The sequence below is a fragment of the Neopsephotus bourkii genome, unplaced genomic scaffold (assembly GCF_033783945.1).
Source record: "Neopsephotus bourkii isolate Nb327-2 ecotype Australia unplaced genomic scaffold, CSIRO-AGI_Nbou_v1 NB_1792, whole genome shotgun sequence".
NCBI classification, from domain to species: Eukaryota; Metazoa; Chordata; class Aves; order Psittaciformes; family Psittacidae; genus Neopsephotus; species Neopsephotus bourkii.
In genome coordinates this window covers 8,038,946-8,056,369 of record NW_026902266.1, presented here as the reverse complement: position 1 = coordinate 8,056,369, position 17,424 = coordinate 8,038,946, and the positions used below count along the sequence as shown (strand labels likewise).

Below are 17,424 nucleotides of genomic sequence, written 5' to 3'. Positions count from 1 at the left end.
CTTTCTGAATACCATTTTGCAAAAGCAACACCCCTGAACTATTATGATAGAAAAGCGTATGCTTTTATTTGTTCACAATTATTTTCTTGTGTCCTGTCTCCTACTCTTTGTAAACAGACTGCTCAGACATATATCCCCTTTGAGATAAGGTCTGTCTTTTTTCATTAGATTTAACACAGTACACTGCTACAGCAAGTCTTATTCAGAGATTACAAATTACAACAGATACCCACTTTTTTTTTCCCATTATTTTCTGAAAAGCATTACCTATACCCCAATCTTGCAAACATTTGTGAATCTGCCTAACCTGAAGAATGAAAATGATCTTGGTACTCTCAATATCCCATTGCTATCTGAGCCCATCTAAGAAGGAAGAGGCATCTGTCTACAAAGGAGAAAGTGAAGGTAATTAAGTTCCCAGTGCAAATATCTCTCTTATCAAAAGACTCAAGGGCATGCTGTGGAAAGACAGACACAGAAGCATCACTAGAAATGCTCTGGAATGGCAGTCTGAAGAATGGGGCTTTTTTGCTGTTGTCCGCAAGATGCATCCCAAAAACAATATTCAGACACCATTTGCACAAAGATTTCACAGATAACAAGCCTCAGACATAAATAATTCTAAGAGTAAGAGTCACAATACCTACAAAGGAACAGGAAGCACTATGGGAAAAAGAGATAGCCAATCCTGAGACTTGCTAAGTGCTTGCTAAGCAGCTCCAGAAGCAGCTGAGTTCTACCCAGTTCAACCCTGGTGTTCTTAAGAAATAAAGTTCAAAGAATAACACAGCATCACAAAACCAACCATGGTGTCCCCAGAGCCTTCCAGATCACCCTGTTTGTTCAGAATCAGAACCATTAGAACAGTAACTACAAATGACTAAGACACAATGGGTTCTTCACCTCAAGTAATGAGCAGTTGTACTTCCAGCATTCTCACTGACATAGTAACAAAACAGTCTAAAAGAGAATGGGAAGAAAAATTTATGCCCTTTGAAGTCAAGAGATTAATAATGAGTATAAAGGTGACGTATGCCCATTTTTCCCTCCCCTAAGAAAAACTGAGTTGAGGTGAAAAAGGGGAACACACAAGATTCCACCACAAACTATGTGAGGGCAAGATGCTTAACATCAGAGACTGCAGAGAGAGACAGAGAGAGGAGACAAAGGTGTTAATATCTAAATGGCATTTATGCCCTGAAAAAAATCCACCCTCTACAAGAGCATGCTATCCAGCTATCCATTTGACTCCTGCCTTCTTGTTCTAGCTCAGACCTTCAACTCATTAGAATTCACAAAGAGACTGACTGTAAGATGCTATCAGATTTCACAGCTACAGGACAGCTGCATGAGGCAACAATTTGAATCTGGAAGTCTAAAAATTTAGAAATATTTTAGAAATGTTACTACCTTTGTAAATACGATGAACGTAATGCAAGTCCCTCCTGTAAAGAAATCTGAAATTGCTAGTCAAGAACGAGTCGTACTAGTGAGATTTACTTCTGATGTATATCAAGCGAAGCAATAGCTGCTCACAACTACCTCTGTATAGCTACCGCATTTGTATTTACTTTGCATGCCAGCACATCTATGTTTAAAGATTACCTGAGTATGTACATGAACAGGGTTATAATGTAAGTATTGATGTGCCATGCTGCCTGTTAATTAGAGGAGTTTAGTTTTCAAAGTGAGAGAGGGAAGAAATAAGAACTTTCCTCCTTAAGAATAAGGAGGGACCAGCAATGAGGATAAGAACAGAAAGCTCTTGGCTTTTCGTGGCCACCTTTGCCCTGACATTAAAAACGAAGTTGACTAAAAGAAGCAGTAACCCTCCCATTCATGCTTCATAAAGTACGAGACAGGACAGCTTGTAAAGATAATGAGTTTTCTCCTGCTCTAAAGCAGGTGGCCAGGTGAGAAAGAGTCATTTCTTTGCTCTGAGGTGAAAAGCTTAAAAATCAGACGCTTAGAAAACATTCTTACATATCAAATTTGTACCTACAGAGGATCAGTTCACTGCAAGGATTTGAATCCCAAGGGCATGGTGCGACCTGATTTTGACAAATGCTGCTCCAACACAGCTCTGGTGGATTAGAGAAACTTTAAATAACTACCCTAGATTTTTAAATCAGAGACATCAGCAGTTTGCTAAACTTCAGCTTTCGGCTTCTGCCTGTGTGCATGCCCAGGGTGGTTTGGGTTTGTTTGGTGAAGTTTTTTTATAATCTCTGACAAAGTGAGCAAGCAAGAGGAGACAAGCACAAAAGGATTTAACAACCTCCTTTGTACTGTGGCACTTGTCAGGATGATTCTTCAAAACAGATGAATTTACAGTAATCCACACTGCCAGCCTTAGATTGACCTCATAGCCTGACCTCTTCTTCTGGCAATTCTGCTGTCCATTTACTTTGAAATGAACTACCCTGGCTCTAGTTGGCTGTTTCACTAACAGGCACGTTGTACAGGAAAATTGCAACAGAACGACCATTGACTGTTACAAGGTCCAAAACTCAAGATGAGAAATGCCAAACTGCTTTTCAGTGTGCTTACTATTTGGGGATAGAACAGACAAGTAAGAAAACATACGCCTAAAGGAGTTTCTGTATGCATATATGTGTGTGTGTGTGTATATTCAGGCAATTTCATAAAGGTAAGATTTTAGATAAAAGTTTCTAGAAAAATAAGATTTCATACATTCATGATGACAAGATCTTAGCAAAGCTGACATAAAACACTGTCCCGGAACAGATCTTTGCTTCACAATATTTTGTACAATTTTTCTTTCAGTTAAATGACACCGAGTTACCTAAGAAAATCCCCCCCCCCACTAAGGTTTCTCTTCTGTATGAATCAAATGCTAATACCTTCTTATCATCCAAGCCTTTGTCCCCAAAGAAGGAAACTGCTGTGATTATTTTATTCTTATTACATACTGTGTTCTTCATCATACTGGACAGAGAAGACAGCAGACCTGAACCAAACCAGCTCTTAAATCCATCAGAACATTCCCAAGACCTAAAGTGCATCCTAAGGAACATACATAAATGCAACTCCCCTTCACCTGCAGATCTCAATCTCAGCTTGGGACCTACACAGAACATATGTGCCCACACCAAGAGACAGTCTTTGCACTGAAATTAGAACAGGAACTTCAAAAAAAAGAGGAAGTTGCACCCAAGTGTCAACTGCCATGCCACAAGCTTGGCTTGAAATAGCTCCTCCTATACAAGAGGACTCAGCACAAGTGTGCAAAAAAGCTTGCAGACTTCCCTTCAGAATTTTCCTTGGGGTACAGACTACACGTTTGCTCTTCAGTGCCGCTGAGACTGAGACTCACTTACCAAGGGCTTGCTGCACAGCCACTGGAGGCCAGCCATACATCACACCTCTGAGAAGGTACATCCAGTGCCTACTGACTGCTCTGGACTTCCTCAAGTTTGTTGGTTTGGCCCTCTTTAGCTTTTGGCTTCAAGTTTCTCAAGATGGCAGGTTAATCTTACTATCTGGTATTAATGCATTCACAGTATATGCTTCCATACATATAATTATAAAAAATTAGTATCCAAATTATACTGCCAAAACAAAAACTGATCTGGAGACCAACACCAACGTAAAAGTTACACAAAACCAATAAACATTCCTACTATACAGTAGGAATTAGTCACAAGGTTTGGATTTAAACAGTATTTATAAGCAAAGCAGTGTTTTTCACAAGCTGTATTTAAAAATCATTAATCTTTCATTTAAGGAAATCAAGTCACAGAACAGTGCAGGAAAAAAACCTAAAGAAAACTGATTTTGCTTATGGAACAGAACAAATGTTAAAGGATATCAGTTGCTAACCACACTTGTGCATGTACTAGACTCAAGTGCTAAAACACAGACGTCAGTTGTGGTATTTTCAGAGCACTTAAAAATCTAGCTCAAGTCAGCTGAATGCTTACAAATACAGCAAAATTAAACCCCCACATAACAGAAAGTACCCCACTGCACATACTTTAAAATAGATATACAACTTCATCTTACAGTAGCACAAAGTCATTCCTAGCGCTCAAAGAAAGTAAACCCTATGTAACAAGTACATATGGCCAACTGAAATTTTCCGTCACAGACTTAGGGTGAATTGGTTCATTGCTCCTCACAACTTCAACAATTTAAAGAATAAATGCCATCAGTCTAGCTACCAAATAAAGAAGTGGATACACTCTCCTGGCAGATTTCATTGTACTTCCTCCGTATCAAAGAAGGGGGAAAAGCCCTTCTACAAGACTACACATCTGGAACTCAGAATTCACAGCTGCTCATCTATCTCCTGTATCCTACTTCAAATTCATTACTTGAAAAGTACCTCAAGGTAGCCATGAAAAGAACAAGGCAGATAGAAATGTACTGTTTTTTCAGAAGCATTCAACTGCCTCTAAAAAGCACATTATCTATGTTCAAATAGTAAAATTCATTAGGCCCAAATAACTAATTACTAAACAGTATGAGTCATTCCAAGGTTATGAAAACAAGTATTTAACAGTTTTAAAATGCTACTAAGGTTAAATGAGATCTCTAAATCAAGGCATGTACATGCACAGATCATTTACACTTAGGCAGCTTCTTTCAAAAGTTGAGCTTAGTAATGTTTAGCTTTAAATGAAGTTACTTGAAAATGCCACGGCTGTTTCTCTTGTGCATGTGTCCAGAGACCAACAGAACTAAGAGAGCACTTTGAGTAAACATACACCGTGTTTGGCAATCAGTTGCAATACAGCTGAATTTATTATGTAATTACTGATTTCAGCTTCCAGCTTTTTATTCTATGCAAAGTGAGTGCAATGCACTTCTACCTTGCTAAGCATTCAAACTGTTTGCCTGAGACCATGTTATATCCACTTTGCATAACTGCAAAATTTCTGAAGTGCAAATTCTCACCATCTGCCTGCTTCACGTCAATTCTTTACATTACCAAGGGCTTTGAGCTGACATTTCAATCAATCCCATCAGCATTTCACTAAACACAACTACGTCACGTGATGTGATTACATTCAACGCTCAAAATGGATCAGTCATTTTTTTTGCACACAGACACACACTACTTACCCCAGATCTCCCAGATGGAAAGGCATATAAGGAGGAACCCCCTAACCCAGTCTTCTAGCCCATAGTTTTTGCTGAATAACAGAGCCTGATAAAGAAGAATCACTGTGCATGGCTTTGGAACCCACAACACATGGGAGTCTAAAAGCTGAATTGAAAGCTAGGAGGCAAAAAGTGACTCAATTTGTATAGTGACTGGGCCCATCTGTCAGAACAGCAACCAAGCAACAATGGTCTTGCAAGTTACTTATTCCACATTTTGATCTCTCTCTAGTAATAGCTATGAATGTGGAACTTGGAGGCAGCTTATGACAAGTTTAGAGCAGTAAATTTTTCTCTTGCCTTTACCTTTGCTTCTTTTCAGCCTCAAATAGGTGAACTGACAGGTGTTAGTATGATGTGAATGAAGCAATTTCAGTATGATTCAGGAGAAATGGTTTATCATTTAAAAAAAAGCCACAACAGAAATAGTTTCACAAAAGAGCAGATGGCTCAGATAATGCCAACAGTTCCAGCTACAAGTATACAGAAGAACCAGAAAGACAAGGATGGCCAGGGATCAGGAGTTTCAGCTTTTGCACTCTTTCATAAATTCAGTTTAATCTACAGTTCTCAGCCTGCTGTTCTTAGTATCCTTCACAGCTTAGCACTGTCCTGTTGTTGTTGCCACTGAGGTCCCAACAGAACTTTCTCCCCTATAATTTTCCACATACTTGCTAATGCATCTGACCTTGGTTTATTACATTTGCTAAATATATTGCTGGCATAAACTGCAGCAACCCAACCACAGAAACCAAAGAAAACAAACAAAAAGGAAAAGAAAAAAAAGAATAAAAAAGAAATAGAGTAATGAATCCCTCATCTCACACACTAATGATCTGAACAAAATCTATGCCATATCCGCATTTCAAAGGTTCCTTTTTCTGAGAGCTTTTTAAAGATCAAGTTCCTTCAATTAGGACAAACACGTTACTTAGGTCCATAAAAATGGCTACTTCCAACAGCAAAAGAGAGGATACGGCACACAAAAACAAAACAAATGGGGAGAAATTCAAGATAGTACAGCCCCTCAGTTCCCCCACACGTGATCTGTGTCAGAAAAAAGGCTCAGACTGTCATGCTGAATGATGACTGATCAATCTCCTAACTCTTCCAGTTATAGAATAGTTAGTAAAATACATCCAGACAGGACTAAGTGAGCATGAAAGGACATCAGGGCCAGGAAAACCTAGACAGACTAACTTTATGCACTGTATCATCCCCTTCTGTGGTGGGAGAGGCAGTCTATAGGCTGCCACACACAGAAATGAACAGAAAAGATTTGCAAAATTTGTCATTGGTCTTTTCCTCCTGGTTTACAACTCTTGCTAAAAACACTCAGCATTTATCATGAGCTAAATTTAAAAAAATCCATGTAAATCCTCCTCTCCATAAATGATCTGAATCTCCATTTTCCAGTACACTCACAGCATAGCTTACAAGGGGAGTTTCAAATAAATATTGATATATCTCTTTGCCCTTAATGCAAATTGCTGATATTTCTATTTTACAATTCAATCAAAACTAATGACAGTTGAGCATCTTCCTGACACCTCTCTCTTCACATACAAAAAACAGTGTGGCATGGCACACCCAACTGTTTATTAACCACTGAAAGGTACTAAGAACAAGGAGAGGCAAAAGAGGGACTGTTACCAAAGAAACACAATTACTCAAAAGACACTGTCAGCAAGCTTCTATTTTCTGTGAAATACCTTTTATATGAACAGCTCTGAACACTTGATACTAACTTTTCTGGACTTACTTTCAGTACACCATGACCTCCTCCTCAGCTGCCAAACCATAGGCAGAATATCTTCGAGACTATTACCAAAGTGATGTAGAAGTAACTCCCAGCAGGGAGCAGGAAAAATAGGAGTGTAGAATCACAAAGCAATATACAGACACACACTCACTAACTTTGTAAGCTTAAAAATAAAGCCAACGAACGATGCCAGCCCATGAAGCCAAAGAAACTGCCAATCCCTTCTAGCTATGTATAGATATCAAGAACTCAAATCCATGCAATTTTGAAAATAAAATCCAGGATGCTTCAATGTTCAGTGGGTTAAAATATCATTAACTTGGTAACAAAAGCTGATAGTGTAAAGCAAGAGAAAACAAGAGACTGTATAAGCCAGAGCCAGCCCACAGGCTTTCTTTATTCAGCTCCTGTTAAAGAACATGATATCTAAAAGCCATGTTTGTGCTGTAAGACAGAGCTAAACAAGAGGGGCTAACACAGGGTAGGATGTAATAGAAGGCTCCTGTTGTGCTGGTGAGCCAGAGATGCTGAAAACAAAGTCTGCTGTGCCCCAAGAGAGCTCACACACAGCAGAGCAACCACTTACTGAGGTCTATCTTCTGGCAGAAAATTTTCCCTGAGATTCAGTGACAATTTTTCAGTTTAAAGAACAATTGTGCATACTAGCTCTGGCAAGATCCCACTCCCAAAACAAAAGGTATTGTAGGATTTGGTTGCTTAAGTTTTATTTGCAGAAACCTTTCATAAATAAACTGTTAATTTCAGTTCATTGCTGCTTGAGGAAAGAATTCCCATTAACACCCTGGGAAAAGATAACAATATGATAAATTTCACAAGCTGCTGAGGAATAAGGCTCTTCAGGTCACTAGGTGAGGCTTTCTGGGTTTCCTTCATTTCTCTTCTCCAGTATATTCTACTTCAGTTAATTTTTAGATTTAGATCTACCATACTGACGATTCCCCTGATCCCATGAACAACGTAAGGTCCAAAACAAATGAAGCAAGGAGACCCACTCACATTGAAACACACCAAACTTCAACATCTGTAGTACAGAGATAGTAGTAACATTTTCTTCAGACAAGATACCTGATCAACATCACTCTCAACTGCCCCAACAACGTAAAGCATAGCATATTCTACCAGGTTCCTCAATCAAAATGAAGATGTTTAATCTAGACTGCCAAACAGCAGAAGATCGCAGAGACCAAAGGATCTTGCTGTACCTTGTAGAAGGCAGGAAAACTATACATTGATAAATATGGATGAAAAGAGGGTGTTGCACACCAACTCCAGAAGTGCACATTTCCAAAGTTAATCTTTGCAAGAGTCTTCCCTTCCACAAAAGGTCCCTTCCTGAGGACTGGTTGAATCTGCATACAGTGGGCCTTACAAAACTCTCTAAACTGGGGCTACAGAAGTACAGACTGAGCCATGCTTGGAAGGGAATCAAGGTTTGTTTCAATCAGCAAAGAGGATTCAAAACAATCATTCCTGTAGGCAAAACAGACTTGGTGACCAAACTCCAACAACAGAAACCAAAGTTGTTGGAGCAGAATTCCAGATTACTGAAAGAAATAGTTGAAGACCATGAAGAAGTGAGGAGTGGGGACATCTGGCTTCAAAGCTCTCAAAATGAAAGAATTACTCTGAAAATGATTCCCTTCTAGTGAGGACATTTCCTCCTCAAACAGGAAGAAAAAGGTATCACAGGGCTGCCCAAACTGTAGTGCTTGAAAACAAACAGAAATGTTTGTGCATCAATTCATGAGCTTTACTGAACCATCCTCCAAGTCTGTGCATTAATGGGATGATTCATGATTGGAAAGGAACTTTCTGCCAAAAGAAAAGACTCCTTTGACATAAATAACTTTACAAAAATCAACACTCTGGATTGACGGGTTCACATAAAAAAAAATAGTAAAGTGCCACAAACTTCCAGAACGCTTTATACTTTACACATGCATTTTGCAGAAGTTCAGTACTTGTTTTCCTATGTGAGTCTATGGAAAAAAAACTGAAATAAATACAATTGAGAGCATTAATTCAATACACCAAAGATTATTCATCATATTTGAAAAATCATGGCAGTCAGGTGAAGTTCCAGATGACTGGAAAAAGGGAAATATAACCCCCATTTTCAAGAAGGGGAAAATGGATGACCTGGGGAATTACAGACCAGTCAGTCTCACCTCTGTGCCTGGCAAAATCTTGGAGCAGATTCTCCCGGAGAGCATGCTAAGGCACATGAAAAACAACAAGGTGCTTGGTGACAGCCAGCATGGCTTCACTAAGGGGAAATCCTGCCTGACCAATTTGGTGGCTTTCTATGATGGGGCTACAGAACTGATGGACTGGGGTAAAGCAATTGATGTCATCTACCTGGACCTGTGCAAAGCGTTTGACACTGTCCCACATGACATCCTTGTCTCTAAATTGGAGAGTCATCAATTTGATGAATGGACCACTCGGTGGATAACGAACTGGCTGGATGGCCGCACACAAAGAGTTGTGGTCAGTGGCTCAATGTCCAGCTGGAGACCACTAATAAGTGGTGACTCTCAGGGATCGGTGTTGAGACTGGTCTTGTTCAATATCTTTGTTGGAAACATGGAGAGTGAGATTGAGTGCGCCCTCAGCAACTTTGCCGATGACACCAAGCTGTGTGGTTCGGTTGATACGCTGGAGGGAAGGAATGCCATCCAGAGGGACCTTGACATGCCTGTGAGGTGGGCTGATGCCAACCTCCTGAAGTTTAACCATGCCCAGTGCAAGGTCCTACACCTGGGTCGGAGCAATCCCAGGCACAGCTACAAGCTGGGCAGGGAAGAGATTCAGAGCAGCCCTGCAGAGAAGGACTTGGGGGTGCTGGTCAATGAGAAAATGAACATGAGCCACCTTCAGTGTGCGCTTGCAGCCCAGAAAGCCAACTGTATCCTGAACTGCATCAAAAGGAGCATGACCAGCAGGTTGAAGGAGGTGATCCTGCCCCTCTACTCTGCTCTCGTGAGACCTCACTTGGAGTATTGTGTGCAGTTTTGGTGTCCTCAACATAAAAAGGACATGGAACTGTTGGAACAAGTCCAGAGGAGGGCCACGAGGATGATCAGAGGGCTGGAGCACCTCCCATATGAAGATCGGCTGAGAAAGTTGGGGCTGTGCAGCCTGGAGAAGTCTGCGTGGAGACCTCATAGCAGCCTTCCAGTATCTGAAGGGGGCCTATAGGGATGCTGGGGAGGGACTCTTCATTAGGGACTGTAGTGACAGGACAAGGGCTAACGAGTTAAAAGTTAAACAGGGGAAGTTTAGATTGGATATAAGGAAGAAATTCTTTCCTGTTAGGGTGGTGAGGCACTGGAATGGGTTGCCCAAGGAAGTTGTGAATGCTCCATCCCTGGTGGTGTTCAAGGCCAGGCTGGACAGAGCCTTGGGTGACAGGGTTTAGTGTGAGGTATCCCTGCCCATGGCAGGGGGGTTGCAACTAGACAATCTTAAGGTCCTTTCCAACCCTAACTGTTCTATGATTCTAAGCTATGTTAAACATCTTGCACTGACTTAAACATTGATTCCACACCTGTAAATCTTAAACGTACCCACAGAATGTCAAGTGAATGCTCATGTTTATTTCACATATGTGCTTTCCCAGACATCTTTACATTTTCAGAGTATCCCCAGGGTGCAAACTTGCCACAGATTTCATCAGAAACCATAGAAGAGGAAGGACATTCCCTGTCCACAGCAGGCTGCCAGACGGAAATAGACTTCCCAGGTAACAGAGTTCCCGTCAACCACAACTTCAGTAGCTGGTACAAACTTCACTTAAAAATACTTGTCGTGAAAGTTGAAACAGCAATAAGATGGATTTGTAATGGAACAAGCTTGGAAGACAATACAGGAAATAAGGCAATTCCCATATGCACCTAGAATCTTTAATCCTGTTACTGCACACTAAATTTCCCACAGATCCCATATGAATTTCCACAAAGCTTTAACTTCTGAATTTTGGTCCCCAAGCTTATACGTTGCTTTCTCTCCCTTTCCACACTACACTTCATAAATCAAATGCAAGACCTTCAAGAAAGGCCCTAAAGTTTTAAAATTTGCCAGCTAACACCAGATGCATCTAATGGTTGGGGGGAGGGCGTTAATGTAACCAAAAGTTCCACTATCAGCTTATAAATCAGCTTATGAGATGTGTATGTTTTAAACCAACCATACTGCCAACATAAACTCCGAAAGCAATGACAAGTGAAAACACGTGCAATACATGCACTAAAAACTTATTTCATGATCTACTTACTATCTTTCAAGTTCCACAGTTTTCAGACGCCAAAGTTATATTCTGCTCATTCTAACTTGAGCAATTTTGCTGCTTAATAGGCCCTCCCATGTAGGTGCTGCATGTGCTCCTAAGAATCCCCAGAGCAAATACATGAAGTCCCACAAGGGCTTTACGCTGGCAACATTTTCCTGTTTGATTCCATTCACGATCTCAGTTCAGCCTTCACCTTGTCTCTCCTGTCTGTTATGCTATTTTTCTTTTTTGTCTTAAGCTGGAGTTTTGGTATTGGAACAAACTAGCAGGGGCAAGCCTTCCACAGAACTGCATGCAGGGAAAAGTTTTCTGTCAAGCAAAAATTACTGGATTTAACACTGGGGCATACAGGTGGAATTCAACATCATACTTCGGAATAACTCCTTCACTCTCCCCTGTGGCAGCTGTTTCCACTTTAAAATCTCTGCATCTTCAACTGACATTCTTTGTTGCTTTCTCTTATAGTGCAAACAATAACAGTATTTATCACAACAGCAAGAAACGTAACAGGAAGGCTCTGAGCCACAAGCTCCCACTGCTTCATAAAAGCAAGCTACAGTATTGTTTAAGGAAGAGGTAATAGCCATGCACCACAAAACCATAGAAACAAGAACATAGAAAAGCAAGTGCATTTACCAGAATTTAAGTAGAGTTTATTTAGTCCAAGGCAGATGAACAAAGGCTATTCTTCCTTAAACACTCATTTTGCAGGTTCTGCTTCAAAAGGGTTTGGAGGCTCCTATCAATTTGCAGCTTTTGATTTAGTCAGTTTCTAGTATTTAACCTGTTTTCCCAAAACCCAGCATACTACCAAATGAAATACAGCTGTTTCATGTTAAAAAAAATATCAAGAGTTCCAGTTTCAAACTGCTTGACTGTCAGCTATAGTGGTTAAAAACAGGAAAGGAGAGAGGAGAGTCCTCATAAACAGTTGCCTTACTGGTATCACAGGCAAGCATTAACATAAAATATGTATGTACCCACATACATATACATTGCTATTTGCTGCTCTAGAGAGATGCTGAAAAACTGAAGGCAAAAGAAAGTATGCTTTCCACGGTGAGGAAGGCTGCAGTCTTGATTCAAAAGAAAACTGGAGAGGACCTCTAGTGGGCTGGAACTGCACTGCTCGAGTGCCAGAGAGCAACGTCCTTCCACCTCCCCCCGGCCGCAGTTACACCACAGCTACCGCATCACTCATCAGCAAAGCCCTATAGTTTCACCTAGTGAGTAGCATCAGAGAAAGCACGTACAAATGCAATTACAGCGGTAAACTCCCTCTTCAGGCCAGCTCCCAGTGTTTGGAGGGAGACATTTTCATTTGCTTAAAAAAAAAAAAAAACAAACCGAGGAGATGGGTTCTATTTTACCATATAGATCACTAACAGGTCAGACCACTTCAGAGCGGTGTTAGGCAGCCTAAATGACACGACATCAAGGGACATTCAAAGACACACAGACTCAGATGTACATTTGAAACGAGGATTCAGAATATTATTTCAGGCTATGTCGAGGCATTTTTTTCTTAAAAGACGTTTTAGCTGTAAGCAGTTTTGCATAGGCAGCAGAAATACCATTTTGACTGCAGTTTTAAGGTAACTCCAGGGTGAAAGATCTTGGAACTCTGAGCTCAAACAAGGCATAATTTCATGTGATGGTACATGAAAAATAGATTAGTAAATGTATTCAGGAGAATTTAGATAATAAAACAGGCCAGATTAAGGAAGCTTATTAGGCATGCCAATTGAAAAGAAGATAACTTGTTTTGAATTGAAGTTGATGATTCATTCACCTCTAAGACTTTAAGAGACTACTCTTGCTATATTTAGGTTTGCCTTGAGTTCTATCATTTCCCAAAGCAGCCTAATTTCCATCTTCAGTGTTACAGGCCACAGCTTAGCTCTCTTTCAAATGATCTAAGCAAGCAAAGGGTTTGTATCAACTTGAGAAAGACTACAAAATAAAGTTGACATCGTTAAGCAGAGTGATGCAAGGCAGCTGCTCATTATTATTCAAAAATAACATCACCTATACTGCAGTGGTGCTCCTTGTGCCATTAAGCAGAGTGCTGGAAAGGAGGCAAACCGTTTTGTAGAGCAGCTACCTGAAAAGAATACCTGCGCTTGGAATCTGAAGCAAGAAAAATGCATCTGGTCTGTCCTTCCCATAACAGTACTGGCCTGTCGTAATTGAAAAGTATGCCTGAAAGTCACTCATACAAGCATTCATGCAGAAAATAACTAAAGACACTAAGAAGTTCACATCTTAGCAGAAACCTGACCAAAAAGTAACTGGGGTCTCTCAACCTTCATCTTTTTAGATCAACCATCACTGACGAGGACCATCACTAGTAGCAGAATAATGTAACTTATTTTGAAACAGTACTAGTGGTGCCACGAAGCCCGGTTGTGGTTTTGTCCATTATATAAATTATCAATCCAGATAGAAAAAGAAGTAGTTACTTGTCTTGAAGGATTTTGTAAGTTATTTTACAGTCAGATTGTGTACAATGGAAACAGTCTAAAAGACATCTCTATGATTAAAAAGAATAAAGAATTGGAGGTGATGAGGATCAGTTAAAGGTGAGGATGAAAAACACAACATACTATAAAAACCATTCCTTAATGCCGTTAAGTCAAGCAATTAATTTCTCAGGATTTATCTTAACAAATCTGAACGGCTTTGTGCTAGAAACTACAGCAAATGAAGAGAGTTGACCAAACTCTAAAGTGAAATGACAGAAAACAGGACTCTTCAGAACTGTGGCTGAATGAGGTAGAATATATAACGAAAGATATGTGGCTATTACAGTGATTTCAGGTGCAATTGAAATCCCTTGTAAAGACAGCAGGGAGGAAATGAAAAAAAAGTTGTGTGTTTTGCTTTAGATTACAATGCAAAATTTTGACAATAGCATGAAGGAAAAACAAAGCAAGCCTTCTAAAACAGGCTGCTTTACATAAGAGGGAAAGCCTAACACAGAAGAAAATATTTATGCTGTGTTCCTTTTCTTCTGATAACAAAGTTGGTAACTTGCTTTAAAAGACTCACTTCAAAAGTGTCAAACCACTGCATTCATGAAACTGCCTTCAGATGGTTCCTTTTAACAACATCACTGTCATTTACTTTTCAGTGTTCCATTAGTTCTGCAGTCAAGCACTCCTCAGCTGGCAGATGAAGATCAAAATGTCATTTTGAAATGGCAGAATTTGTGTACTGATATATTAAGAGTGTCCAGCTTTTATCCACTCAGTTTCTTCCTGTGTTTTTCCAATGAGAAAAGTTTTAATTTGCTGTCAAAACAGCTGCAATTATGAATGTTTTATTACTACTACTCTGACCAGGATTAATGTTCTAGGGAAAAAAAAAGCCAACAAATTCAAACAGTATTTGTAATGGCCTCTTAAAATTTCACTACTTTCAGTGGAAAACACAACACTCCAAAGTGGAATGCACGCTGCCCAGGGGATGCACGAGACAATCCACTGGAGGGAAGGTAAAAAATAATAAATAGATCAATTAGTATTTTAATTACTAATGTTTTTTAGTTAATAAAAATAGTACTTCTAGTAGTGTTTATTTCACCTTTATCTCATCTTTTTAAAGGTTCAACTGTGCGTGTTTTACAGCTTGCATAACAGATGACAGCAGTGCATGTCTAGTTTATAAATACATCAGTATAAATATATTGGGGTGCATGCTAAAAAAAAAAACATATATATAGGAGTGCACAGCCAGTAAAGTTTGGAGAACATTTGTTTATGGGTCTGCTGTTTATGGGTCTTCAGTACCATATAGCAGTATTTGCTTCCTTGCTGGAAGTAGGCAAAAATAATGGAGGAAGTACTGCATGAAGAGAGAACTTTCCAAGTGGGCTGCGTTTTTCAGTTACTTGCAGGTTAAAACTGCAAGTTTAACCACAGGCAACAAGCAATTTTTCAGAAACAGTTAAGTGCTTAGCTCACACTATGCCTAGCAGATGAGAAACCCTTGAAAGTCCCATGAGAGTCTGATTGGTATCTAGAGGCTGCCAAAGGCCATTAGAAAACTTATTCTGGATGATTTAGGTTCAGGTCAATTGACTTTGAAAGAGATTTAATATTCTAAATACATAAAATTCAGTTTCAGCAATAACTTAGCACTGCATCGCTTGGCCCGTTTTCTAATGCAGATGTAAAAAGTCAACCTATTTTTATTTAAATTCCTTTGGAACACTCACCAAAATAAATCCCTGCTAGTCACTTGACACTTCCCTTTTTTTTGACTTGCTAAAAATCACCTACTAAAATATTTGCTTCATTTCTGCAGTGGCCATGGGTAAGTCTCAACAAGGTGAAACAGTAAAGTTACTAAAACTTCAGGGAAATTTTACTTAGTAGGTGGGCATCATTAAGAAACAGCAAAGTAAGGAAAACACATTGACAAGACTTTTTAAAAATTGTATTATCCCAACTAAGGTCTTTTTTCTATCATTTCGGTTCCACTGAGAATGACACTGAGCACTTTAGAATTATACATTTTGAGATAAATTCTTTTAGACCACCTTAAAAGTTTCCAAGCAGTACGCGGCACTGACTACAGCTCTGAAACTGTCAGTATAGCATTCTCTAAAACTCGGAGTTCAAACACTCCTTTTAACTAGCTAAGAAAGCAGCTAGAATAATGCAGGCTTTTTCTAGTCATACATCACATCCCTCCAAATTCTAGCACCAAGAGTTCACAGAGTCATTTCTCTCACATATTCTCACTCTTCTCTTTGGATGCAATTGCTCCTGTGCAGTAACTTTTTCCCCTTCTATGTTACCCCACTACCCCACAAGCACTACCACTATCACTGATGGGCTTAGCCTTGGCCAGTGACAGGTCCACCTTGGAGCTGGCTGACACTGGCCCCAGCAGACATAGGAGAAGCTTCTAGCAGCTTCCCACAGAAGCCATCCCTGCAGCCCCCCTGCTACCAAAACCTTGCCATGCACACCCAATACAACCAGTAACCTGATAATGCACACAGCTTGCACCCCTCTAGTGCATACATGCAGGTGCTACTGCCTTTATAAAGATGCCTAGGCCCTCTGATCTTTAAGAGTAGTAATACTTTAGGGACAAAACCCAAAGGATGTCTGTCCATCACTTTCAAAAGATAACCACTGCTCAGGTTAAACTGCAGAACCCCACATCCAACCAGTATCATTGAGAAAGAACACTGTTTGCATGCAGTAAAGAGAATTTATTGTTTTGGTGCCATATGTTACTCCTTTTCAGTTATCTTACCTGTTTGTGCCACCAAGTGGGTCCAGCCACTCCAAACTGCTCCAATCTTTTCATGTGAGAAAAACTGAGTGTCTATCTTCTTGGGCTCAGCAAGAAAGATCTCTTTGCTCACTAGCTGCCCATGTTTGTTGCTACCCCAGACATACAAGTGTCCTTCATCTACAATAGACAGAGAAATATGTTGAAAATGGTATACATAGACCACCACCAGATACAAGCTTTGACTCCAAACAGCGATGCAAAGGAAAGAACAATATTTCACTCAATTTGTGTTTTCAAAGTATGCTTTTTCCTACTTTACCACAAGCACGCACACTGTAACTAGGACATCAGAAATATTTTCAAGGGCCTTAACAACACAGCCTGTTTTCCAAGGGCTACACTGGCTCCCTGAAACAACCCAAGCTCAAACTGCCTTGACCTCATTTCTGCTGTATTTTTCATTAGAAAACTAACCACAGCAGTCAGCTTCTCTGAGAAAAAAAAAAAATCAAAGCACCTTAGGGACCCTCATGGAGCAGTCCATCTCAGTCCACTCTGGTTTTGCAGGCCTGCTTTCACCTCCACCCCAAAGCTCTGATTCAGTCCAGTAAACTATCTTATGAACTGCAGCAAATAATTTAAATCCCTTCCATTACCTGGGACTCTTCAAAGCCTGCTGGCTGCTCCTTCTCTGCATTACAGTCTCCCAACCTCTCTACAAGAGCTACACACTTCTAGCTCAGCTCATAACTCTGCCTTCTTCAGGTTGAGCAAATTCAGTAAATCCCCCTAAGCAGGGACAGTCTAATGCTCCTTGTCTCACCTTGGGCAGACACACAGCTATGAACATACAACTAAAGCAGGTGCCACCCATTACAAGGCAAAATTAAAATATGACAGTGCCTCAAAACAATGCTAGACAACTAGTGAGAGACTTCAGTAAGTCATCACTTGTCCCTCCACCCTTACT

The 17,424-nt window shown here is 40.1% G+C and overlaps 1 protein-coding gene across 1 annotated transcript in view; it reads right to left on the bottom strand.

Moving 5' to 3' along the window:
* SERGEF (secretion regulating guanine nucleotide exchange factor) overlaps positions 1–17,424 on the bottom strand; it is a 152,371-nt gene that overhangs the window by 126,054 nt on the left and 8,893 nt on the right. Inside the window, 1 exon segment of the mRNA XM_061380261.1 lies at positions 16,473–16,631. Within this exon segment, the coding sequence (XP_061236245.1) occupies positions 16,473–16,631 (159 nt within the window).